The sequence below is a fragment of the Giraffa tippelskirchi genome, chromosome 5, assembly GCF_054371585.1.
Source record: "Giraffa tippelskirchi isolate mGirTip1 chromosome 5, T2T-mGirTip1v1.2.pri, whole genome shotgun sequence".
In the NCBI taxonomy this organism is placed as follows: Eukaryota; Metazoa; Chordata; class Mammalia; order Artiodactyla; family Giraffidae; genus Giraffa; species Giraffa tippelskirchi.
In genome coordinates, this window is record NC_137279.1 from 167,895,956 (window position 1) to 167,923,281 (window position 27,326).

At 38.7% G+C, this 27,326-nt stretch overlaps 1 protein-coding gene across 6 annotated transcripts in view; it reads right to left on the reverse strand.

The window, feature by feature from the left end:
* The window catches only part of LOC145504461 (sterol carrier protein 2), a 112,534-nt gene extending 87,911 nt beyond the window's left edge, over positions 1-24,623 (reverse strand). The window contains exons 1-5 of one of the 6 annotated variants that reach the window (XM_081485280.1): positions 24,478-24,623; positions 18,269-18,326; positions 13,209-13,280; positions 8,334-8,465; positions 7,025-7,089 (exon numbers count right to left, since the gene is read on the reverse strand). In XM_081485280.1, coding sequence (XP_081341406.1) covers positions 7,025-7,089; positions 8,334-8,465; positions 13,209-13,280; positions 18,269-18,326; positions 24,478-24,546 — 396 coding nt within the window. In that variant the 5' untranslated portion in view covers positions 24,547-24,623. Of the gene's footprint in view, positions 1-7,024; positions 7,090-8,326; positions 8,489-13,165; positions 13,281-18,268; positions 18,327-24,477 lie in introns of all 6 variants that reach the window. The other 5 variants (XM_081485285.1, XM_081485284.1, XM_081485281.1 and 2 more) reach the window with 5 other exon arrangements.
* Positions 24,624-27,326: the final 2,703 nt, after the last annotated feature.

The window sequence follows — 27,326 nt, forward strand, 5'->3', positions numbered from 1 at the left end:
AGATTATATCACCAGCAAATCAGTACTATATGAAATGGTAAGCAGATTCTTCAGGCAGAAGGAAAATAATCCTAGAGGAAATTCTGGATCAATAATAAAGGAATAAGGAGCACTGAAAATGATAAACATGTGGGAAAAAATATAAGGGTTCTTTTTTTACTTTAAGAATTCTTTCAAAAAAACAATTGATGAGGGACTTTCCTGATGGTGCAGTGGCTGAGAATTTGCCCACCAATGCAAGGAACAGGGGTTTGATCCCTGGTCTGGGAGGATTCCACGTGCCTTGGGGTAACTGGGCCCATGCACCACAACTACTGAACCTGGGCTCTAGAGTCCATGCTCTGCAACAAAAGAAGTCACTGCAATGAGAAGCCCACATACTAGAGAATAGCCCCTGCTCTCTGCAACTACAGAAAGCCCATGTGCAGCAACAAAGACCCAGTGCAGCTATAAATAAATTTTTTTAATTAAAATTAAAAACAATTAACTATTTAAGACAAAATCAATAACTGACGTGGGGCCTATAACATGTATAGTAAAATGTGCTTCTAGGAAGAGGCAACCAAAAAAATAATTTATAAGATTCATGTAACATACTACAGTGAACAGTCATAACATTATTTAAAGGGGGTTTGTGAATAAGTTAAAGATGAATGTAAACCCTACAGAAACCACTAAAAGCAAAGCTCCAGAGGTATAGTTAATATGATCATAAAACAGACAAAATAAAATTATAAAGAATTCTCAACGAACTAAAAAGAAGACAGAGGAAAAAAGGAATAAAGAAGATATTAAACAAAAGAAAACAAGTAGAAAGATGGTAGATTTAAATCAGTGGTTTCCTAGTAAATATTTAATAGGCTCATGTTGGGTGAAAGAGGTCTTACTGATAGCATTTGTCGATTTTGAGGGTGTAAATAATACCACAGTGATCAATTTGAATACGCTAGCATGATGTCACTGAAAGCAAAGATAGAAAAAAAAAAAAAAGACATGCATAATCAGATCTTGCAAGCTGGTACAAGCCAGTAGGCATCAGTTTCAGCTAAGCACATCTGGATCAAAAGAACTGGTCTCAGTTGTATCACTAACTGCTAACTTGGTCCTACGGCACTGGGTAATTACTTCACTCTGGGCTTCATGGCTTCACTGTAGCTGCACAACATCTTCAGGGCCATCTCTAACTAAAACATTGTCTAAATTATTTCTATCCTACAGAAATACTAGCTTGAGGATGGTGGGAGGGAAAAAAAGGATAAAAAAAAGACAGAACTGCTTGAGAAAGAAAAGATATTATGTACAAGAATGTTGACTGGAGCACTGTAACAGCAAAACAAAAAACAAAACACATGTAAAACTAAAAGTAACAATCTAACCAGAAAAGCAGAGGGGATCAATTGAAAACCTTATAGCCATGAAAAGGGATACTAGGCAGCTGTTAAAAATAAGGAAGTTTATCATTTGTTTGATGTCTGACAGAAAACAACAAAATTCTGTGAAGCAATTATCCTTCAATTAAAAAATATAATAATTTCTTAAAAAAATAAGGAAGTTTATCAATATGTTCGAACCAGGAAAGCTGTCCATTTGTAACGTGGAAAAGCAATATGTATAAAATTTGTCATCTTCTTCACAAACATGTCAAATTTTTTTAACATTGTTAATATGTATGTGTGTGTAGTATAGTATATGAATATATTTAGATATCTGTATAAATATGAAAAAAAGAAAGGACATATAAATACACTGGTTACCTCTGAAGAACAGGATTAAACAAGCAGAAAATGACTTTTAACATATATACTTTTGAACAATATTAAACAAGCAGAAAATGACTTTTAACATATACACTTCTCAAAATCACTGGACTGTGGATGAATTTTACTATTTTCTAGTTTTAATACAAGTTATCAAGGTACCTACCATTAACTACGAAAGAAAAACATCTATTTATCATGTGTCATAAATATTAAGTACCTCTGTTAGGCAATCACCTAACCATCTTATTTTGCATCTTTTCCAGTGGCCACCCTGCAATCCAGTTTTTCAAACTGTCCCCTGAACGTACTATACTCATCCCAACATTCATGACTTGGCTTATGATGTTTTATCCCATAACCAGAAACAACTGTCTTCCTTGATCTTTAACTGTATGTGTATGTGCTCAGTCGTGTCCAATTTTTTGCGACCCCATGGACTGTAGCCTGCAGGCTCCTCTGTCCATGGAATTCTCCAGGTAAGAATACTTGAACGGGTTGCCATTTCCTCCTCCAGGGGGATCATTAATTACCTTTATTTTATTATTATTCTTATTTATTATATAGCAATTTTAGGGAATTCCCTCTCGGTCCAGTGGTTAGGACTCCACGTTTTCACTGCCAAGGGCCTGGGTTCAATCCCTGGTTGGGGAATTAACAACCCAAAACCTACACCACACCACCAAAAACAAAAAAAAATTGTTACTACACCTTAATTATATTTAAGAAAGTGCTCTCTAAGAGAAAATGATAAATAGCTTCTGTTGATTGGAAGGCCTGTGATGTGCCAACTACTCTCTTGATTCTAAGAGATAATATTACATGGATTTAAATTAATATGGGGTAAGGTCCTTTAATGTTTGAACACAGAAAATTGAATGAGATTGACCTGATGCATTAGGTACAATATAATCCCAAGTGAAAGGCTGAAAGTCATCTTCAACTCATTTTCTAACAATGATTCTATTTTTATATTGTAGCACCTTCTACAAGAAAATCTGAATTTACCAGAGAGATCAATTCCTAGATATTCATATTTTAAAGAATCATCAAGTATATAATTAAAGAAACAACTTTCCTCTTGGGAAAAAAAAAATATATATATATATATATATATGAAATTATACACTTAACACTGGAGAAACAAAACTAAAAAGTAGAAACCATTACCAAATGATTATTACTAAAATTAAGACTACTTTTAAGATGAAGAGACTACGGTTTAACTAAAATGGTGGTGGGCGGGTGTCGTGAAGAGGACTGTAGCCCACCAGGCTCTGTCTGTGGGAATTCCCAGGGAAAAATACCAGAGTGTATTGCCATTTCCTTCTTCAGGGGATCTTCTGTACCAGGGATTGAACCCACATCTCCTACATTGGCAGGCAGATTCTCTACCACTGAGCCACCAAGGAAACTCTTAACTAAAATATAACTCTTTAAAATTATGTCAATAACCAAACTTATAGACCCTTAGTCTTTAAATTATCAAAAAATTTATTTACAAGTTGCTTCAAATTGCTTAAAACACTCATTTAATAATTTTCTAATTACTTTTTCACAAATAGAAGGTAAAATTATTCTAAAGCTAATGAGTCCAAACTCAATATCCATAGATACACAAAACGAATGTCTATAACCTGTGTTGTACTAACAGTCTCCATACAAAGGAGATAATAAAAGAGAATCCCCCGGCAGTCCAGTGGTTAGGAATCTGTGTTTTACTGCTGATGACCCAAGTTCAATCTTTGGTTGGAGAACTAAGATACCACAAGCCATGCAGTGTGGCCCCAAAACAAAGATATTAAACCCCACTATTCTCTTTGCTTTTGCGTTGCTTTTTTTTTTCTTTTGTTCTGCAGTTCACTGTGACATGTCTATGTATAAGTTTCTTTTTATTTATTCTACTTTGGAGTCACTGGAATTTCAATCTATAGATTAGTGTCCTTTGCCAGTTCAAGTTATATGCTAACCATTATCTCTTCAAATAATACCTATACCCTACAAAATAGCCGGAAAACTATTAACAACATGGCAGTAAGTCTATACTTAAGAATAATACCTTAAATGTAAATGGACTAAATTCTCCAATCAAAAGACACACAGTTAATAATAGATTTTTTAAAAACACCTAACTATATGCAGCCTGTAAGAGACTCACTTCAGATGTAAGGATACACACTGACTAAAAGTGAAGAGATGGAAAATGATATTCCATGCAACTGTAAACCAAAACCAAGCTATAGTAGATATATACTGATGAACTTTGAACAACACAAGTGTGGGGCACTGCCCCTCCATGCAATTGAAAAGCTGCATATAATTTACAGTCTGCATATAATATACAATTTATATGTGCAATTCCTCCATACCATGGCTCTTCCATATCTTCAGTTCCACATCAGTAAGTTCAACCAACTGTAGTACTGTAGTATTTGCTACTGGAAAATAATCCATGTAAAAGTAGACCCATGCAGTTTAAACTTGTATTGTTCAAGGGTTGACTGTACTTACATCAGACAAAATAGACTTTAGGACAAAGACTGTACTAAGAGACAAAGAAGGTCATTATACAATGATAAAGCAAATATTAACAGATCTAAAGAGGGAACTAGATACCAATACAATATTAGTAGGAGATTTTAATACTCCACTTTCATCAATAAACAGATCATTTAGACAGAAAATCAATAAGGGAACACCAGCCTTAAACAAGATACTACACCAGATAGACTTAACAGAGACTTGCAGAACATTCTGATCAAAATCAACAGAATATACATTCTTCTAAAGCACACACAAAATGTTCTCCAGGATAGATCATATGTTAGGCCACAAACAAGTCTTAATAAATTTAAGACTGAAATCATAGAAAGCATCTTTTTCAACCACTGTGGTTTAAAAGTAGAAAACAATTACAAGAAGAAAACTATAAAATTCAAATATGTGGATATTAAACAACATGCTACTGTACAACCAATAAGTCAAAGAAGAAATCATAAAGTATCTTGAGACAAACAAAAATGGAAATACAGTACATCAGAATTTGTGGGATGCAGTAAAAGCAGTTCTAAGAGGGATATTCATAACAATAAATGCTTACATTAAGAACAAGAAAGATCTCAAATAAACAATCTAACTTTTCACTCAAGGAACTAGAAAAAAAGAATAACCGAAGCCTAAAATCATTAGAAGGAAGAAAATAACAAAGATTAGAGAGGAAATAAATGAAATAGAGGCTAAAAAGAAAATTAAAAAGATAAATGAAACTAACAGCTAATTTTCTGTAAAGATAGACAAAATGCCGATGCCCTATTTTCTCTCTCACCACTTCTCCCCATTAATTCCAATTACCCATTTATTATAACTTATCACATTATTCTCTGTATATCATAACTTCTTGCCTATTTTCAATCTTTTTTCTTTCTACAGTGCACTCTAAATAATTACTTCTAGTCCCATTTCACTAGAAATTTTCTTTTAATCATGTATAATTGGCTATCAAACTTATCTTTTGAATTTTTAATTTTAAATATTTCATTTTTATCTTCTTTAAATCCTATCTGGTATTTTTCCAAAGCCTACAATATCCCTTTTTGCAGTTTCTTATACCCCTGAGGTATTTTCAAGCTTGTCTTTTTTTAAACATAGTAAGCATGCCTAAATCTGTATCCAATGTATCTGGCTTTAGAGGTCTGCAAAGATCACTTTTTACTGTTCCTTCTTTCTCCTGGTCCTCAATTATGGTACCTTTTTTCTTTAACACTTGGTTATCTTTAATTGCAGGTCCTTGAAAACTTACTTGAAGAGTTCTCAAAGCCTAGAAGGAAGATGCTTTCCTCCAAAAGAAAATTTGCAGTTGCTTCTGTTAAGTGCACTTAATGGGAGAAAGTAATTGGTACCAATCTGGAACCAACTTAGACTCAATTCATGTGCTGTGCTGTACTTAGTTGCTCAGCTGTGTCCAACTCCATGCGACCACATGGACTGTAACCCACCAAGCTCCTCTGTCCATGGGGATTCTCCAGGCAAGAATACTGGAGTGGGTTGTCATGCCCTCCTCCAGGGGATCTTCCCAACACAGGGATTGAACCCAGGTCTCTCACATTGCAGGCGGATTCTTTACCGACTGAGCCTAAGTCCAGACTCAATTCATAGCCTGATGTTTCTTTCACCACCCAGATAAATGAGCATCTTGGCAGCAGTCCCACATGAAAATAGCCTTTGGTTTCTTAATTCTCAGTGAAAGGTTTTCTGGTTATTTTGTCCTCTTTTCTTCTTCCTAGCTCTACTCAGTGCCAAGGCAATTCTCCCTGTAATCTCCTGATGGTGGGGAAAAGAGGATGTAGGGGAGGGGGGCAGTTTTACTTTGTGTTCATGCTTACCTAAAAGGTTTACCCCTACAGAGTCCACCCAGTTAAATGTGGAGAGTGGATATTAAATTTCTGATCTTTGGTGCACCTGAGCTTCGACTACTTTCCCCTTCATCCTAGGGGGCCATCAAAATGGAAGCTCAAGGCTTCCTGATCAAAGACCTCTGAGGCAAAAACAACTTCTAATGCTGATCTTAATTTTCTGGCATTCACCTGCAGTTCCTCTCCTATTAGTTCTTCAGTGTCTTCAGGGTATCTTATTTCTATTCCATTCAAATATTTTAGTTGTGATCATTAGGAGAAATTATTTAAAAACTTGACTTGCCATTATGGAAAACAGAAGTCCCAAACTTTATTGACACTCTTCAGTTTGTTAAACGGAATTAATTTTTCAATGAATGAATAAAATTTGAATGTTTCAAATTAAATACATAGGTCCATCTCAGATTCAATCATCTAACCTGTCTGAACATAAGTTTCACAAAATAAAGGTGTTGAGCAAAATTATCTCTAAGATTCTTTACTGTCTCAATGACCAGGATCTATGCATACATATGGGCTTCTCAGGTGGCGCAGTGGTTAAGAATCCGCCTGCCAATGCAGAAGACACAGGAGATGAGGGTTTGATCTTTGGGTCAGGAAGATTCCCTGGAGGAGGAAGTGGCAAGCCACTCCAGTATTCTTGCCTGGAAAATTCCATGGACAGAGGAGCCTGACAGGCAGGCTACAATTCATGGGGTCACAGAGTTGGACACAACTGAGTGACTCAGCACACACGCATGCATACATATACAATCTCATTTTTCAACTTTTGCAAGCTCTATTTATGGCAGTCAGATGGGCAAAGTTCTCTCATAGTGTTATAACAATTCCAAAATAAGAATAAATGAGACTCACACTCATTCCAATGGATCCCTTTTCCATCTTCTCAAACCCAAGAGCCAAGACACAATCTGCCAGACCTTGAAAGAAAATGTAATCATCTTGAAACATTAAATTTCTAGACTTGAACAAAATATCCTTAAATACTTCTATTTAAACAAGTATGTCGATGTATACAAAATGTAAAAACAGTGCAGTCCTATAAAATTTGTAATAAGTGAAAAATTACAGAGAAAATTCTTATACACCTCTAGATGAAAGGAAAAATCAATAAAGCATATACTTCTTCCTTTGATTTTTGAGTGTTAATAAAACTTTTTATTAATGTAGAAATATGTTCCAGTGAAGAACAAATACAAATAGCTAATTGTGAATTTTTCAATATTAAATAAAATTTTAAAAAATTTTAAAGAATTTTGATCAAAATCTCAACAGAATTATTTTTGGAAAGAGGGGGCATCTAAAAATGATATTAAAGTTCAAATAAACAGCAAAACAAGCAGGACTGCCAAAATTTTTCTTTAAAACAAAGAAAAAAAATAACAAGGTAGGGGACACAAGGGCTACTAGTATTATCCAACAATGAGATATTATAAAGCTCCAACAATTAAAATACCAAGTAGCAGAGCAATAATCAACAATCAGAAGAAAAAATAAAAGGCCTAATGAAGGAGCCTAGAACATTTGGAAATACAGACTATGATATATACCCAAGAGAACTGAAAACATATGGCCACAAAAAAGTTGTACACAAATGTCTATAGCAGGGTTAGTCATAATAGCCAAAAAGTAGAAATAGTACAGTGTACATCAACTGATAAATGGGTAAATAAAGCGCAGTATATTCATACAATGGATTACTATTTGCCCACAAAAAAGAATGCAGTACTGATACATGCTAAAACATGAATGAACTGTGAAAATATTCTGGTAAGTGAAAAAAGCCATAAAAGGTCATATATTATATGATTCCATTTATATAATGTTCAGAATAGGTAAATCCATAGAGACAGAAAGTAAATTAGTGGTTGCCAAGGGTTGTGGGAGGTAGAAATGGGAAGTGACCGTTAATGGGTACAGCTCTCTTCTGTGGGTGATACAAATGTTCTAAGATTAGACAGTGCTGATAGTTGCATAAACCTGGGAACATACTAAAAACACTGAATTCTACACTTTTGTCTATATAAAGTATATCTCAATAAAATTTTTATTAAAAAAAACACATTAGAAAGCAACCCCTCTGATGGTCATATGGAAACATCATAAAAGAAGGGCAATAACCCCACATCTATTTAAGTACACTCGACAAATAGGCACTTCTCACCACCCTGAACCAGTTGCCGGGCCACAAACAAAGCACTTGAGCCAGTAGAACAGTTATTGTTGATGTTGATTATCGGAATTCCAGTCAGTCCCAAACCATGATAGATAGCCCTCTGCCCACTGCAAGAGTCACCTATATAGAAAAAAGAAAATTATCTATGCAACATGAGAATTATGGAGTTGCAAAGCAATATAACACTACATTATATTTTTCCAGTATTATGCCTTTGTCTAACATAAAACATGGACATCTTACTCAGAAACAGTTTCAGCATGAAGCATCACTTATTCTGCAAATACAAAAATTCTCAAAACACAGAATATATATACACTTTATTTACATAACACAGAGGTAGGAAAGTAGAGAAATGACCAAGTAATAGCAAACAACTCAATCTGGGTAAGGTTATGTGATAAAGGAAGCAATATTTCATGTATATTATCAGATATAAATCTCTGGAGTAACAGGCAAATTTGGCCTTAGAATACAGAATGAAGCAAGGCAAAGGCTAATAGAGTTTTGCCAAGAGAATGCACTGGTAATAGCAAACACTCTCTTCCAAAAACACAAGAGAAGACTCTACACACTGACATCACCAGATTGTCAATACCGAAATCAGACTGATTATATTCTTTGCCGCCAACAACGGAGCTCTATACAGTCAGAAAAAACAAGACCAGGAGGTCATTATAGCTCAGATCATGAACTCCTTATTACCAAATTCAAACTTAAATTGAAGAAAGTAGGAAAAACCACTAGACCATTCAGGTATGACCTAAATCAAATCCCTCATGATTATACAATGGAAGTGAGAAATAAGATTCAAGGGATTAGATCTGATAGACAGAGTGCCTGATGAACTATGGACAGAGGTTCGTGACACTGTACAGGAGGCAGTGATCTAGACCATCCCCAGAAAAAGAAATGCAAAAAGGCAAAATGGTTGCCTGAGGAGGCCTTACAAATAGCTATGAAAAGAAGAGAAGCAAAAGGCAAAGGAGAAAAGGAAAGATATACCCATTTGAATGCAGAGTTCCAAAGAATAGCAAGGAGTTAAGAAAGCCTTCCTCAGTGATCAATGCAAAGAAATAGAGGAAAACAATAGAATGGGAAAGACTAGAGATCTCTTCAAGAAAATTAGAGGTACCAAGGGAACATTTCATGCAAAGATGGGCACAATAAAGGACAGAAATGGTATGGACCTAACAGAAGCAGATGATATTAAGAAGAGGTGGCAAGAATACACAGAAGAACTACACAAAAAAGATCTTCACAACCCAGATAATCACAATGGTATGATCACTCACCGAGAACCAGACATCGTGGAATGCGAAGTCAAGGGACCTTAGGAAGCATCACTACAAACAAAGCTAGTGAAGGTGATGGAATTCCAGTTGAGCTATTTCAAATCCTAAAAGACGATGCTGTGAAAGTGCTGCACTCAATATGCCAGCAAACTTGGAAAACGCAGCAGTGGCCACAGGACTGGAAAAGGTCAGTTTCATTCCAACCCCAAAGAAAGGCAATGCCCAAGAATGCTCAAACTACCGCACATTTCACTCATCCCACACGCTAGCAAAATAATGCTCAAAATTCCCCAAGCCAGGCTTCAACAGTATGTGAACCATGAAGTTCCAGATGTTCAATCTGGATTTAGAAAAGGCAGAGGAACCAGAGATCAAATTGCCAACATCCACTGGATCATCAAAAAAGCAAGAGAGTTCCAGAAAAATATCTACTTCTGCTTTACTGATTATGCCAAAGTCTTTGTATGGATCACAACAAACTATGGAAAATTCTTCAAGAGATGGGAATACCAGACCACCTGACCTGCCTCCTGAGAAATCTGTATGCAGGTCAGGAAGCAACGTTAGAACTGGACATGGAACAACAGACTGGTTCCGAATAAGAAAAGGAGTATGTCAAGGCTGTATATTGTCACTCTGCTTATTTAACTTCTATGCAGGGTACATCATGAGAAATGCTGGGCTGGAGGAAGCACAAGCTGGAAACAAGATTGCCAGGAGAAATGTCAATAGCCTCAGATACGAAGATGACACCACCCTTATGGCAGAAAGCGAAGAGGAACTAAAAAGCCTCTTGATGAAAGTGAAAGAGGAGAGTGAAAAAGCTGGCTTAAAACTCAACATTCAGAAAACTAAGATCATGGCATCTGGTCCCATCACTTCATGGCAAATAGATGGGGAAACAATGGAAACAGTGACAGACTTTATTTTCAGGGGCTCCTAAATCACTACAGATGGTGACTGCAGCCATAAATTAAAAGACACTTGCTCCTTGGAAGAAATGTTATGACCAACCTAGACAGCATATTAAAAAGCACACACATCACTTTGCCAGCAAAGGTCCATCTAGCCAAAGCTATGGTTTTTCCAGTAGACACGTATGGATGTGAGAGTTGGACTATAAAGAAAGCTGAGTGCCGAAGAATTGATGCTTTTGAACTGTGGTGTTGGAGAAGACAATCTTGAGAGTCCCTTGGACTGCAAGGACATCCAACCAGTCCATCCTAAAGGAAATCAATCCTGAGTATTCACTGGAAGGACTGATGGTGAAGCTGAAACTCTAATACATTGGCCACCTGATGCGAAGAACTGACTCACTGAAAAGACCCTGATGCTGGGAAAGATTGAAGGTGGGAGGAGAAGGGGACAACAGAGGATTAGATGGTTGGATGGCATCACCGACTCAATGGACATGAGTTTGAGTAAAGTCCAGGAGTTGGTGATGGACAGGCAGGCCTGGCATGCTGCGGTTCATGGGGTAGCAAAGAATCGGACACGAGTGAGCGACTAAACTGAACTGACCTTAATAAATCTTTTAAAACTAACTGATCAAAAGGCCATGATTCTTCTCTTCATATCAAAATTTCAAAAAGTTGAAAGATTCTGCATGCCAGGGTATTTCAGGAAATAATAATCCAAGTGGAATACACATTTGATTCTTTTTCCCAAGGAACATGGCCACCAAAGCAGACATGCTGGAGCAGCATGATGGAAACACCTGAAGATACAGATACTCTAGAAGTCTTCAAGGAAAACAGCAAGATTCAGGACCTCCTGTTCATAAATACACTGTGCATCTCTTTGGACTAGTAAATTTCCCTTTAAGAATTCTTTTGATATCTTGAAATCTCAAAGAAATAATCACAGATAATAAGATCTACAGGAATGCTTACTATATTCTTTTATAACTAAATAATTTAAAATGTCAATGAATAGGATATCATTTCTACTGCTAAATAAACTGTAGTAAATCCCCAAGACTAGAAATATCATGAAATAATTAAAAATGTGTAAAAAGCCTAAGAACATTCTAAATGGCTATTAAAAGAGGGTCGATTAAACAAACCATGATATATCTATTCAGTGGAACACTATGCTATCATTAAAAGAGACCAAGGAAACTCTTTATTAAATAACTGGAATAGTCACCAAGAACTACTAAGTTAAAAAAAAAAGTAAAATACAAAATAGTATGCATTTACGCTACCATCTGTCCAACAAAAGAAAGGGAAGGGTATTTATACACTCACATATATTTACTTTTATATGCATAAATTACCTATGAAAAGGTAGACTAAAAATTAATGTACACGGCACTGCTACTGCTACTGCTACTGCTAAGTCGCTTCAGTCGTGTCCGACTCTGTGCAACCCCATAGACGGCAGCCCACCAGGCTCCTTCATCTCTGGGATTCTCCAGGCAAGAATATTGGAGTGGGTTGCCATTTCCTTCTCCAGTGCATGAAAGTGAAAAGTGAAAGTGAAGTCGCTCAGTCGTGTCCGACTCTTCGCCACCCCATGGGCTGCTGCCTGCCAGGCTCCTCCGTCCATGGGGTTTCCCAGGCAAGAGTACTGGAGTGGGGTGCCATTGCCTTCTCCACAAAATAGATAAGTAACAAGTATTTACTGTGTAACACAGGGAACAATATTCAACATCTATAATAACCTATAAAGTAAAATAATCTGAAAAAAATATATATAATTGAATGACTTTCCTATACATGTCAAACTAACACAATATTTTAAATCAAATACACTTCAATTAAAAACAAAACAAAAAAGAAATCAGTGAAATAGTCAGCAAAGGGAACCATAAGACAAGGAGACAGGATTCAGAGTGCAACTTTCCACTATATAACCATCCACCTTTTTTTTGTATTTTTATACCATGTGAATATTTAATCTATTCCAGAAAAAAAACTGAAAAACATTAATGATACGGTGAAAGAAAACTGAACCACGTGGGAAATACCGGACACAAAAAAATGAGAAAAACAGGTCACCAAAATGTATGTAACTAGGACCTAGATTTAAAAGGCAATTATGTGTGTATACATAATTTATTCATAATGCATTCACATACATTCATACTCACTGAAGGATTTACACCAAAAAATTAATGGTAATAACATATGGATAATGAGATTACAGGTAACTTATTTTTTCTTGTGCTTTTACATGCAACATATTTCTAATCAGAAAAAAAGACATATGGAAAACATTTTATTAGACACAAAAATCAGTAAAAACAAATTTCAAGACAACAAAAAACAAAAATTTCTCATCTGAAAAATAATAACTTTTTAATGGTAGTAATTTTTACATGAGTATTTTTTTCTTTCTTAAAGATAAGTGTTTTAAATTTGTCCCCTTTACTGGCAACACAATAATGGCAAAATATATATGTGTACTAAACTAGGCTGACACATAAGGAAATTCTAAAAATAATGAAAATAAGACCCTGAATTCTGAGATTTGAGTGGTAAAATTCACAAATTCCTCTGTATTGTTTATGTAGTTGATGACAGACTTAAGTGAACAACTTTTAGAATATATAGTCTCCACGTACCATAAACATAGCCAATACATGCTTGCTCCACTGCAGAATAAGGGATCTGTGCATCCGCTAAAGCCTTCTGGCCTATAAAAAAAAAAAGTTTTATCACATAGTGCTTTAAGTGAGTAAAAATAAGTTTAGAGTTTTCCCAGAGTAAACCTAACTCTAGTGTGTTGTTGCTGTTTAGTCGTCTCTAACTCTGGTTTGTTTAGTTGCTGTTTGTGTCCAACTCTCTGTGACCCCAAGTACTATAGCCTGCCAGGATCCTCCCAACACCTCTCTATGGGATTTTCCAGGCAATAATCTGGAGTGGGTTGCCATTTCCTCCTCCAGAGGATCTTCCCAACCCAGGGATTGATTCAAATGAAAATCCTTCATCAAATCATCTCAGCCTTCAGAAGTTATTTTACCTTTCAAAAGTTATCATTTAGGGGGAGCTTCAAGAGGGAGGGGATATATGTATACCTATGGCTGATTCATGTTGAGATTTGACAGAAAACAGCAAAATTCTGTAAAGCAATTATCCTTCAATAAAAAATAATTTTTTAAAAAGTTATCATTTCTTCCTCTAAGCTATTGGAACACTTTTTCACACCACCTTTTTGATATTTAACATTTTCTATTCTAACTGTACACCTAACTATATTAAACCCCAAGAGTCTTAAAGCTCCTTAATGGCAAGGTGTCTTATTCATTTCTGTCACTCTATCACTCATCCAGAGGGCAAAATAAGATAGAACGTCAGTGCTGAGGAGGGGAACTGTGGGAGCACTCACGGTCATTTTACAAAGCCACTATCAAGAGATGACTCTGTCTATGGAACAAGAAAAGAAGCTTCAAGGAAGCTTTCCAAAGGTGTGGAAATGACCACTGGAGGAATTGAGAAAAATTATGAAAATAAACTAAGAAGAGGAGAGTGGAAGCTAGAGAAAAGGTTGACTTAAATCCTCATCTACCGTAGTGAGAAGCAAACAGATACTTAAAACCGATAAATCGAAAACGAAAACAACTGTGGTGGAAAGAGTATTTAGAGATAGGGAGATAACCACCAGAAGAACTAAAGCCAAGACAGTTAAAAGAAGTTGCCACAGAAGAGGTCTGGAAAGTATAAACCATCTGTGTGTGTGTGTGTGTGTGTTTGTGTGTGTGTGTGTGTTCTAACCCAATGAATGTATCACTTTAAAGATTTTTTAACTTAAGAAGATACATGCATGATTGACCATGGGATTGGTTTAGTCAGATCAGCTTTCTTTTCCTGCTTCATGTATGAGCAAAAAAAAAAAAGAGCATTCTCATATGCTCCCAGTAAAACTAATAATGGTCTGAAAAATAATCTGGCAAGACTGATAAAACTGTTTATATTCATTGCTCCAATGAGTCTACTTTTAGGCTTTGTCCTCAAAAATAACCAGTGATGAGAACAAATATTTGTGTTCAGCAAGATGTTCACTATAATTCTTCTAAAATATCAAAAAGCTGTAAAGCAAATATACAACAAAAATGATAGCATACTGTTATACAGAGTGAAGTAAGTCAGAAAAACAAATATCATGTATAAATGTGTATATATGGAATTTAGAAAAACGATACTGATGAACCTATTTGCAGGACAGGAATAGAGACTCAAACATAGAGAGTAGACTTATGGACACAGTGGGGGAAGGAGAGGGTCAGACAAATTGAGAGTAGCATTGAAATATGTATGTAACTGTGTGTAAAACAGATAGCTAACAGGAAGCTGCTGTATAGCACAGGGAGTTCAGCCTGGTATTCTGCGACAGCCTAGCCAAGTGGGATGGAATGGAGGGGGAAGGGAAGTTCAAGAGGGAGGGGACATGTGTATACCTATGGCTGATTCATGCTGATGTGTGACAGAAACCAACACAACATTGTAAAGCAATTATCCTTCAATTAAAAATAAACAATTTTTTAAAAATTTCTAATCATGGCATAAATATACAAAGAAACATGTAAATTTAATTTATTTCAGTTTTAAGTGACAGGAGAAATGCTTATAATAATAAGTTTTAGAAATCATGATACAAAACTACATTTAGAATATGATCCCGGATAGCCATAGAAAAAATATATTAAAATAGAACACACCAAGATGTTAACAGTAGCTAGGCTTGGCTTACAAATTTTGTTTTCATTATTATATATTTCTATGTTCCAATAAATAACATGCATTGCTCTTATAATCAGTAGGAGAGAATGAGTTATGGTGAAAAGGTATAAGTTTGAGCCTGTGCTCTGACCCCCCTCTAAGTGGCCAAAGCATCTTGCACCTCCCATGGTCTATCACCATATATGGGAACTTGCCTTATTTTCCATACTACAGGGCAAAGGCTCTGAGATCTGTATACCAGAATTTGACTGAATCTTCCAAGTGACCGGGATGCACTCCTTAGTATTTGTTGAACATTTTCTCCTAACACCAGGTTGTCTTCATATATTTTCAGATTTAAATCATTATTAAGTAAAAATGTTAAAGGTATTAGAAAATAAATGAAGCACAGAAGTAACTATTAATATCTGAAACAGTTTCAGAGAGTTACATGGTGTTGCTTTACCACTTTGCATTTAGCTGTAGAGGGATTCCTAACCTTTCTCTGAGGGAAAGAAGATGGGCAGGACTGTGTAAAGAGTAAGAAGTCTCTAAATAATGTGACAGGACACAATTCCGCTGGTTGTGCTTCCCTCCACAGTATGCATTTAGGAAATAATGAGGGCAGGGAAGGTGGCAGAACCTCCTCCTAAAACCAGTTTGGAGAATTAGAGGGTAAGACTTCCGTTAAACCAATTCTCTTGCCTCAGCACCACAGCTGACAAGTAAGTCCAAAGGGCTGAGTACAAAATCATTTATAGTATCTCAGGGGTTTCCCCGCCAAGTCATGCTTAGATACATGTTCAACTAAACATGACTGACGTAGGCTGAAGGTGAACATACTCGCCTAGAACTACATCAGATATATGAACAGAGTCACCCTTTTGCACTTCTCACCTCCCTCTCACTTCTCATAATTGGAACCAAGGGGTTTTATTAAAAACAAAGCTAAGTTTTAAAAGTATATTCTACATAAAAATTCCTTTTTTATTGAGTTTAAAAATTCCTTTTTTAACTTGAGTTCATTTTCCTAATAACGTCTGCAAAAGAAGAAAATTGTAATCAGTAAACAGGCAATCAAGCTGAATTTCTTGTTATTACACAATTCCAGAGGTAAATTCAAACTTAATAACTTCATCTCAACATTACCATCTTATAATCAAAATATTCTATCCATATATTATTATAGTAACCACTTTTAACTAACTAAAAGAAATAGAACAAAAAATACATAGAAAAATTGATTAAAACATTTCCTATTTCAAAGAAAAGTAGAAGCTGTTTGGAGACAACAGTCAAGAGGAGAAGATTTAACAACCAAATGATAAACACTGAATACTGTACACCTAGAGAATCAACATCAGCTAATCAATCTCACGAACCTTCCTTTTGGGGGGCAGAGATGCTATTATTCCCTGTAGAGTAAACACAGACCTGTGTAACGGAGTTGAAATGAAATCTAATTTATGAACACCGAGTGCACAAGGTACCTGGAGAGACAAGGAGTGTTTAATGAAAAATGACAATACTCTTTTCTGGGTTGCCTGGCAACAATCTGCCAGGGAAAGGAGGAAGGGGAAGGCTTCACAGGAGAAGGACTGTACCTAAACAACTTCATGGGACCAAGAAGTTTCCAAGGTCTCCACGTGTGGGAAGGCTTTGTTGTTCAGTCGCGAAGTCACGTCCGACACTGTGACCCCATGGACTGCACTACACCAGGATTCCCTGTCCCTCACTATCTCCCAGAGTTTGCTCAAATTCATGTCGCTTGAGTTGGTGATGCTATCTAACCATCTCATCCTCTGCCACCCTCTTCTCCACTTGCCTTCAATCTTTCCCAGCATCAGGGTCTTTTCCAATGAGTCAGCTCTTCACATCAGGCGGCCAAAGTTTTGGCACTTGAGCTTCAGTATCAGTCCTTCCAATGAACATTCAGGGTTGATTTCTTTTAGGATTGACTAGTTTGATCTCCTTGCTGTCCAAGGAAGGGACTCTCAAGAGTCTTCTCCAGCACCACAATTTGAAAGCATCAATTCTTCAGTGCTGAGCCTTCTTTATGATCTAACACTCACATCCGTACATGACTACTGGAAAAAATCATAGCTTTGTCTGTACAGACCTTTGTCGGCAAAGCAATGTGTCTGCTTTTTAATACGCTGTCTACGTTTGTCATAGCTTTCCTTCCAGGGAGCAAGCGTCTTTTAATTTCATGGCTGCAGTGACCATCCTCAGTGATTTTTGGAGCCCAAGAAAGTAAAATCTGTCACTGCTTGTACTTTTTCCCCTTCTATTTGCCATGAAGTGATAGGATCGGATTCCTTGATCTTAGTTTTTGAATGCTGAGTTTTAAGCCAGCTTTTTCACTCACCTCTTTCACCCTCATCAAGAGGCTCTTTAGTTCCTCTTCATTTTCTGCCATTAGAGTGGTATCATCTGCATATCTGAGGTTGTTGATATTTCTCCTGGCAGTGTTGATTTCAGCTTATGATTCAATCAGCCTGGCATTTCCCATGATATACTCTTCATATAAGTTAAATAAACAGGGTGACAATAAATAGCCTTGTCATGCTCCTTTCCCAATTTGAACCAGTCCATTGTTCCATGTAAGGTGCTAACTGTTGCTTCTTGACCCACATACAGGTTTCTCAGGAGATTGGTAAGGTGGTCTGGTATTCCTATCTCTTGAAGAATTTTCCACAGATTGTTGTGATTCACACAGTCAGAGGCTTTCACATAGTCAATGATGCAGAAGTGGATGTTTTCCTGGAATTCCTTTGCTTTCTCTATGATCCATTGAATGTTGGCAATTTGATCTCTGGAAGCCAGAATTTCCCTTAAACTGATACCTAAGCTTAGACTGCTTGGCCCTGAAAAAGCTTCCTATGAAAATTGCAAGGCTACTCCACAATCAAGACAGACAACACAATAAACTACAATGTTCAAAGATCTAAATGTTCTATTTTACCTGCTTCCTTTGCCAAGTCAGGGTAGTCTCTCGAGTTCTCGACTTCAGGCTTTGTGAACTAGAAATATAGAAGATAATAAAAGGAAACAGTATGGTTACAGTCTCTCACAAGAGAGAACCACAGAAATACATTCATCTAGTCATTTATGGCAACCCACTCCAGTACTCTTGCCTGGAAAATCCCATGGATGGAGGAGCCTGGTAGGCTGCAGTCCATGGGGTCGCTAAGAGTCATGACTGAGCGACTTCACTTTCACTTTTCACTTTCATGCATTGAAGAAGGAAATGGCAACTCACTCCAGCATTCTTGCCTAGAGAATCCCAGGGATGGGGGGAGCCTGGTGGGCTGCCATCTATGGGGTCACACAGAGTCAGACACGACTGAAGCGACATAGCAGCAGTCATTTAAATGAAAACAAACTGAGTACCTATCAGTGTTGCTGGACTCTGATAATAAATAATATACAGTTTGTACCCGCAGGGAACTTATTTACTGGAAAGACAGGCAATTACACAACAGGGTCCTAACTACAGAATGATTTGTGAGCGACAACTACCCAGCCTCAGCGGACTAGAATGGCTTCCCATAGGAACAGATATTTATTTAAATAAGGTATTTAAGGATGAGTAGGAGCTAGGTAAATGAAAGAAAAGGAAAGTCCACAGCTAAGAAATGCAAAAAATAAATAAAAACCTATCCTAAAACTTATAATAAAAATAGCAATCTGTTACCCTCCACTCACTAGTCTTACTTGCTCCCAAAACATCCATTTTCAATCCTTTTAGATATTTATTTTATAAAATGTCACATTTCTAAATATTCTGATACTATTATTTCTTGACTTATCAATTTAAGAAATTATATCATAGTCTCCAATAAGGGACAATGAGAATTAGGTCTCTTAGACCACCTCACTTATATATTTACAGTTCTCCATCCTCCTTATAAAGTAGAAACACAAGTTTTAAATTAAATCAGTATGTAGTGCTTACCTTATTAAGATAATGTTGCTTATTATTGGGCCAGGTTGTATATTATGATTATATGTGCTTCATTGAGCAATTTGTTTTGCTTTGTTTTTCCTGGAGTTAACTGCCTCATTTTTTAAAGTTTAAGCAAACTCTCTTGTAATCATTGACAAAGATTCTCTCCTTCACCAAATTCTATTCAAGCTTCTCTGATTCCTCTTCTCTATTCACTTGTGATAAAGTTACTTCACATTGGACTTTTGCAATAGCATACTATTGATTAAAATCTGCCCTAACACTTAACCTAGTGTCTACCTTTATTTTTGACAACAACCATGCAAACTACAGAACAGAACTTTCCCTGCCACTCCACATACTCTTCTAAACATGCTGTCCCTTACCTCAACCCTGCCTCACCCCCAAAGTAATTATTATCCTGATCCTTATAATTATCGCTTCCTTGTAGTATTTCGTAGTTCTATCACCCAAGTGTCTTGGACACTATATTTCAGCCTTGCCTTTAAAAAAAAATTATGGGTCTTTTAAATTCTCTTTTACTTTACAGGTTCCCCTCCACTACATTTTTTTCCTCTCAACACATCTGTTAAAGAACCCAGACTGCTGGGACTGTAGTTTCTCAGTCTGGACTTTATAGATTGCATACTCATGCAGTTCAATCTGTTCCTCTGTTCTCTGTCCCACAAATTGGCAGCCGGATCCAGAATCTTGCAGACTCACTCTATCTCTATAGCAAAATTATCAGTTGTGGTATATTCTTTCATCTGGAAGCATATGATTTTCTCTCTTTGTGTTGTTAGCAGCTTTTAGTGTTCAATGAGTTGCTTCAGTCGTGTCCCACTCTGTGTGACCCCATAGACGGCAGGCCACCAGGCTCCGCCGTCCCTGGGATTCTCCAGGCAAGAACACTGGAGTGGGTTGCCATTTCCTTCTCCAATGCATGAAAGTGAAAAGTGAAAGTGAAGTTGCTCAGTCGTCTCCGACTCAGCAACCCCATGGACTGAAGCCTGCCAGGCTCCTCCGTCCATGGGATTTTCAAGGCAAAAGAGTACTGGAGTGGGGTGCCATTGCCTTCTCCAATGATTAGAACCAGTAATTCTCAAAACTTTTTAGTCTCAAGACTGCTTTACATTCCTAAAAATCACTGAAGATGCCAGAACTTTGATCATGAGGGTTATAGTTACCAATATTTACCCTATTAGCACGTATAACAAGACATTTAAAATAACAATTCACTCAAAAAAAAAACCCATTACATGTTAACATAAATAATTTTATGAAAAAGTATTATATTCCCCCCAAGAAAAACTGATGAGGGGCATTGTTTTGCACTTCAGCAATTCTCTTTAATATCTGCTTTCATAAGAGGCAGGTGAATTCTTACATCTGACACAGCTGATTCTACATTCAACCTTTGGCATTATTTTTTAGGTTGAAGTCTATGAAGAAAATCTGACCTCACACAGATATGCGGTTAGAAAAGGGAGAAACACTTTAATAACCTTTTAAGATAGTTGTGGATAATCTTTCTTAATACTAGATTAAAATGTGACAAGTGGGAGTTTCTGACAGGCTAAAGGCAATGTTGAAAATTAAAAGAATATCAATGAACTTTTCATACTCTTGCTACACTCAAGTCCATTAAAATCTTGCCCTTTGAGTAGAGTGATAATCTGACTTTTCTCTGGAGCCTTTTCACATGATTTCTAAAATTTGCCATGAAGCTGGCATGTACCTGATCAACAATGCTCTGGGAACAGGGCTGGTAATTACTATCATTTAATCCTATACAGAATTCCATTTAATTCCCTTTTTTAAACTTGGGCCTCACCCCTGTCTTCCACTAAACCTAAAGGTCAGATGATTCTAGAGATGCATCAGTTCAGTTTCTCCAGGGAACAAGCCTCCTATACCTTGACAAGGAACAGATAGTCACCTAGTGGTAAAAAGGATCTTGGAATCCAATTATACCAGGGAATTGTTTTTCTTCCCTCCTCTCATCCCCACCTTACTCGACATCTAGTATACGCAGATCCTAAGCCTTCTCGAGTTCTACAGGAAGACTCAGCCAATATAACCCTTCTTCAAGAACCTGGGCTCTGAGTTTCTCTGTTTTGAGTCAATAACCACACTTCCATCAGCTTCTAATCATCCAGTGTTTTTCTGCATCGTTCTGCTGTTTCCTCTCCTAGTCACTTCATCGTGATGGGTTAATACTTTAATTTCTTTACTGTCATTTTTGTGAGATTTGGAAAGCACCAATAGTGATATTTCCAATATGATATTTCCAAACTCATATTTCCAATCTACTATACTTAACCAAGGCAAGAATGGGGTTCTTTGGCCACCTCATGCGAAGAGTTGACTCATTGGAAAAGACCCTAATGCTGGGAAGGATTGGGGGAAGGAGGAGAAGGGGACAACAGAGGATGAGATGGTTGGATGGCATCACTGACTCGATGGACATGGGTTTGGGTAAACTCTGGGACTTGGTGACGGACAGGGAGGCCTGGCGTGCTGCGATTCACGGAGTCGCAAAGAGTCGGACACGACTGAGCGACTGAACTGAACTGATACTTAACCAAATGTCCTAACACATCATATTTAAATGGTTTACCCTTTCCCAAAGATAGGCAATGCCAAAGAATGCTCAAACTACCGCACAATTGCACTCATCTCACACGCTAGTAAAATAATGCTCAAAATTCTCCAAGCCAGGCTTCAGCAATATGTGAACCGTGAACTTCCAGATGTTCAAGCTGGTTTTAGAAAAGGCAGAGGAAGAGAGTTCCAGAAAAACATCTATTTCTGCTTTATTAACTATGCCAAAGCCTTTGACTGTGTGGATCATAATAAACTGTGGAAAATTCTGAGAGAGATGGGAATACCAGACCACCTGATCTGCCTCTTGAGAAACCTGTATGCAGGTCAGGAAGCAACAGTTAGAACTGGACATGGAACAACAGACTGGTTCCAAATAAGAAAAGGAGCACGTCAAGGCTGTATATTGTCACCCTGCTTATCTAACTTATATGCAGAGTACATCATGAGAAATGCTGGGCTGGGTGAAGCACAAGCTGGAATCAAGATTGCCAGGAGAAATATCAATAATCTCAGATATGCAGATAACACCCCCCTTATGGCAGTAAGTGAAGAACTAAAGAGCCTCTTGATAAAAGTGAAAGAAGAGAGTAGAAAATTTGGCTTAAAGCTCAACATTCAGAAAACTAAGATCATGGCATCCAGTCCCATCACTTCATGGCAAATAGATGGGGAACAGTGGCTGACTTTATTTTGGGGGGGCTCCAAAATCACTGCAGATGGTGACTGCAGCCATGAAATTAAAAGACGCTTACTCCTTGGAAGGAAAGTTACAACCAACCTAGACAGCATACTGAAAAGCAGACACATTACTTTGTCAACAAAGGTCCGTCTAGTCAAGGCTATGGTTTTCCCAGTAGTCATGTATGGATGTGAGAGTTGGACTATAAAAAAAGCTGAGCGCCGAAGAATTGATGCTTTTGAGCTGTGGTGTTGGAGAAGACTCTTGAGAGTCCCTTGGACTGCAAGGAGATCCAACCAGTCCATCCTAAAGGAAATCAGTCCTGAATAATCATTGTAAGGACTAATGCTGAAGCTGAAACTCCAATACTTTCGCCGCCTGATGCGAAGAGCTGACTCACTGGAAAAGACCCTGATGCTGGGAAAGATTGAGGGCAGGAGGAGAAGGGGACGACAGAGGATGAGCTGGTTGGATGGCATCACCGACTCAATGGACATGAGTTTGAGCGGACTCTGGGAGTTGGTGATGGACAGGGAGGCCTGGCGTGCTGTGGTTCATGGGGTCACAAAGAGTCGGACACGACTGAGTGACTGAACTGAACTGGTTGTCTAGTGGCTTAGAATCTGAGCTTCCAATGCATGATGCCCTGGGTCGATCCCTGGCTGGGGAGCTAGATCTAACATGCCAGAACTAAAGATCCTGTGTGATGCAACTAAGACCTGACACAGCCAAATAAATAAATATTTTTTAAAAGGAGTGAGATTATTTCCCTTATAAAAAGATCCCCTAGATTTCCCTTGCCCCTTCTGCTATACATAGCTGTCTATGAAACACAGAGCAGGACCTTAAAAGTTTAAGGCTGTTTTAGTGGAAAGAGAACTCCCCATAGGAACTCTCTGTCACAAAGCATATCCATTGAATAGTGTTCAACTAACACTTACTGAGCTCTTCAGGCAGAAGGTATTTTCAAAGTCCTAGAGGTATAGCAATTAATTAACCTGGGAGATGGCTATATGCAAAAGAAGAATATAGACACATAAACAGAATTTCAGGATAAAATATAAAGTACTACGACAGAGGTTAAGTACAGGGCTCTATGGGACAGTCAGGAGAATCAGAACTTCTCCTAGAAGATCTGAACTGATCTTTTAAAAATGCAAACAAGTTAACCAAGTGAAGACAAATGGTCTTAAGTAGAGAAAACAACAGAAAGCAAAGCAACAGAGGCATAAAAAAGTTTGGGATGAAACTATCAGTACTTTGGCATCACTGGAGCACAGAGGTAGTGAACATATCAAGAAATGAGATTGCAGCTGCCTCTGGCCTCCTGAGTACCAAGCAGAGTACCATGTGAGAAACGCAAAGGTCGGAGGATGCAGAAAACCTGCCACTTGTGCCAAGACGCTGAGAATCACTAAGATTTCTACTCCTATACTTGGAACTGAGAAGGGATCCAACAGGAAGTATTCCTGGAAGTGCAGGGCTGGCGACATTCACGACCTGCTTTCCTTTTGGGTATGGGGCAAACCTTGCCTCAGTTACAAGTCCACACAACTTAGGATTCCATACATATTCAAAGGAGGTGCGGAGTTTGGGTCATCTTGAGGTCTTCTTCACAAACTGCGCCCCAGGAAGAAAAGGGAAGAAGGAGGAAAATATAGCCGCAGAAAAACACCGCGACATTATGATTCCGCAGAGATATCAACATCACAACCCATCCGAATCGCCACTCTGATGCCTCACAGACAAGGAGCCGAGCTGGTCGGTGGGAAGCCAGTGGCGCCCTCAGGTAGGAAGGGCAGACAGACGGACGGCGTCAAGTCCTGACACCTCACACCCCACCCCAACCCCCGTTTCCTGGTCACTCAGGGCTCCCGCGGCCTCACCCAGGCTGAGCCGAGCAGGGAGCCCACCTCCGGGGACCCACGGCTCTGTTTACCTTGGTCATCCCAACCCCCACCACAAACACCCGGTTCCGGAGCAGAGACTGTGCAGCGGCCAAAGACATTGTTCGAACCACTATGTGCACAGGCGGGCGCAGCGGACGTAGAGCTTGCAGGTCTGAGGTTGGCGCAGACTGAAGCCGCAGCTCCGCCTGAGCTCTTGGGGTCAAGGACGCGACAGGAGGCGGCCTAGGGGCGGGGCGGGGAGGCCCGCGGAAGGAGGCGGCCGGGGGGCGGGGCGGGCAGAACTGGGAAAGTGCGCGTGCGCGGAGTCCACGGCGACGCGCCCTCGGTGTAGGGAGGGAAGTGCTAGGGGACTTAAGTGGACGAAGTTCAAGGCGAGAATTCACCGGTTGGTTGGAAACTCAGTCCCTTTCAGCCCTTGAAAAAGGCTCTACAGCATAGTACCAGTCCTTCAGGTTTAGGTTCTCTATACTCAGGGCGATTGTGGCCTGCAGCAAGGCCTGGGCCTGAGGTTGAGGGCAAGACCGGATTCACGAAAGGGTAGCCTGAGGAAAAATTTTGAAAGGTTGGCAGTTGCTCTGTATCCTATCGGTCTTAGTAGTTAGAACAGATACACTACGGGGAAGGGGGGCGGATTTTATTATAAGAATGTCTAAAATAAAACCAAAGTCCTGTCACTAGCTGTGTGACTTTTTTTTTTTTTTTAGTGTTTATAATATGGTTTATTCATTATTTATGTATTTTTGGCTTTGCTGGATGTTCCTTGCTTTGTGCACTTTCTCTAGTTGTAAGGAGCAGGGGCTAGTCTTCCTTGCGGTACACGGGCTTCTCAAGGTGGTGGCTTCTCTTGTTGGGGAGCACAGGTTCTAGATGCCCGGGCTTCAGTAGTTGCAGCACCTGCGCTCGGTAGTTGTGGTAACCTGGGGCTTAGTTGCTCAGGGACTTGTGGGATCTTCCCAGACCAGGAATTTGAGCAAACCCGTGTCCCCTGCATTGGCAGACGGATTCTTATCCTCTGTGCCACCAGGAAAGTCCGCTGTGTGATCTTTTGTCTTGTGAGGATTAAGCGAGGTGATAGAAGCAAAGCCTTTAGCACTTGATACAGGGAATATATATATGTAGGTATGTTGTGGATATATATTTAGGGGATGATTTTTATTGGCTGATTCTGAATTTGCAGATTTTCCTACTGATAAGAATGTATCTGGGGGTACTCTTTCTGCCCCCTTCTGATGCCTATGTCAGAAGCTTTCTCTATCCCTTTTATACTTTAATAAACTCTATTGCACAAAAGCTCTGAGCGATCAAGCCTCGTCTCTGGCCCCGGATTGAATTCCTCTCCTCCAGAGGCCAAGAATCCCGGCCGTCTTTTCGTGATTCACCAAACAACCTTTATCTTGAGGGCTCGTCTGGGATTCTTCAGGACAAGATGGGCCTGATAATCTATGTGAACCTACTTCTGCTGACGCCAAAGATCCTGAGTCTGCTGTTTGATCCTCAAGACAATGCCTTCTTGCCCTGGGCTCACTCCTACGCAGCATTTCACAATCAGTCTAACCGCTGGGTCTGTGGAGCGCTCCCCTCTTCATCAGTGGAAGGCTTCCCGTGGTGAACATCTCCACCTCAAGGAAAAGACTTTCTCCAAGTCTGCAAATACCTTCAACAACAATCGCATGTGATGCCTCTTCTTAAACTGATGACATCTAACAACCCTAAAATGGACTGATGCAACACTTTGTACTTTAACTATGGACATAACGTGACTTCTAATTTTGATTATAAAAAAAAAAAAAAAAAAGAATGTATCTGTAACCCCAAAATCAATACTCCAAGAGCTCTGGAGGTGGGGGGAAAAATGTGACTTGCCCCACGTGTCTGTTCTCAGTTGAGGTTACACAGGACCCTGTCCAGTTCATGCTGTAAACAAATGTGCTTCTCATGATTTAGTGCCATGTTTTTCACATTTTTGTGCTTTTTGTTTTGATTTCACCATTTAAAAATCTCCGGCAACCATGGTGCCTGAAGTACTACCTGGTATACCTAGATACAAGAAGGGTGTCAGGTGCACTGTGAAGAAAATACTGAACTTGGCTTATACATGAGTTATATAGTGTTATTGGCCCTTAGTTCAAATACGAATAACAGGATGTCTTTAAACAGAAACACATAAAACCAGCTTATTTATTGATCAACTGACAAAATATGTTGTGGGCAGAGACTTGCAGGTGCCTAATCCTGTATTTTCCTTAGGAGCAATTGTTCAATATTCACTAATTTGTGTTCATAGCAACATTTGGAACATAACTAACACCAAAACCTGAGAACTGACTCTGTGTGTGTGTGTGTGTGTGTGTGTTTGTAAAATTTCTGAGGCCCCTTCCAGTCCTAAGGGTGTATGATAAGAGCCCCTCATAGATTTTTCATGGCATAAAGCATCAAATGTTGGAAGGTTACCTCCTCCAGTTGTTCTTAGGACTGGTAGAATTTAAGGCCAGTTTAGCAGAAACTCCACTTGGCTGCTGAGGAGTTACTGGGCAGGAGGTGAAAAGACAGAGGAGTTGGGACAAGCTGAGGTGTTTCTGAGACTGAACAAGCTATCTCTGTGGGGACTGAGTAACCTGTCTGGGGGCGGGGGTGGGTGGGTAGGGACATGTTCAAACTGAGGCTGACTGGCCTCAAGGGGGTTGCAAAAGACAGACACACTTAGCCCTGAAGGGAAACTGAATCAAGTGGACTCTCAGTTCATAGGCCATTTTTATGATTTCAAAAGGCCTTATAGAAATTGCACTTTTATATATACTGTGCCACCCCCCAATAAAAATCACCAAAGGTTCAGAACATCATTATTCAGAGCCCACTTTCTACTGAATCAGAGCATCTG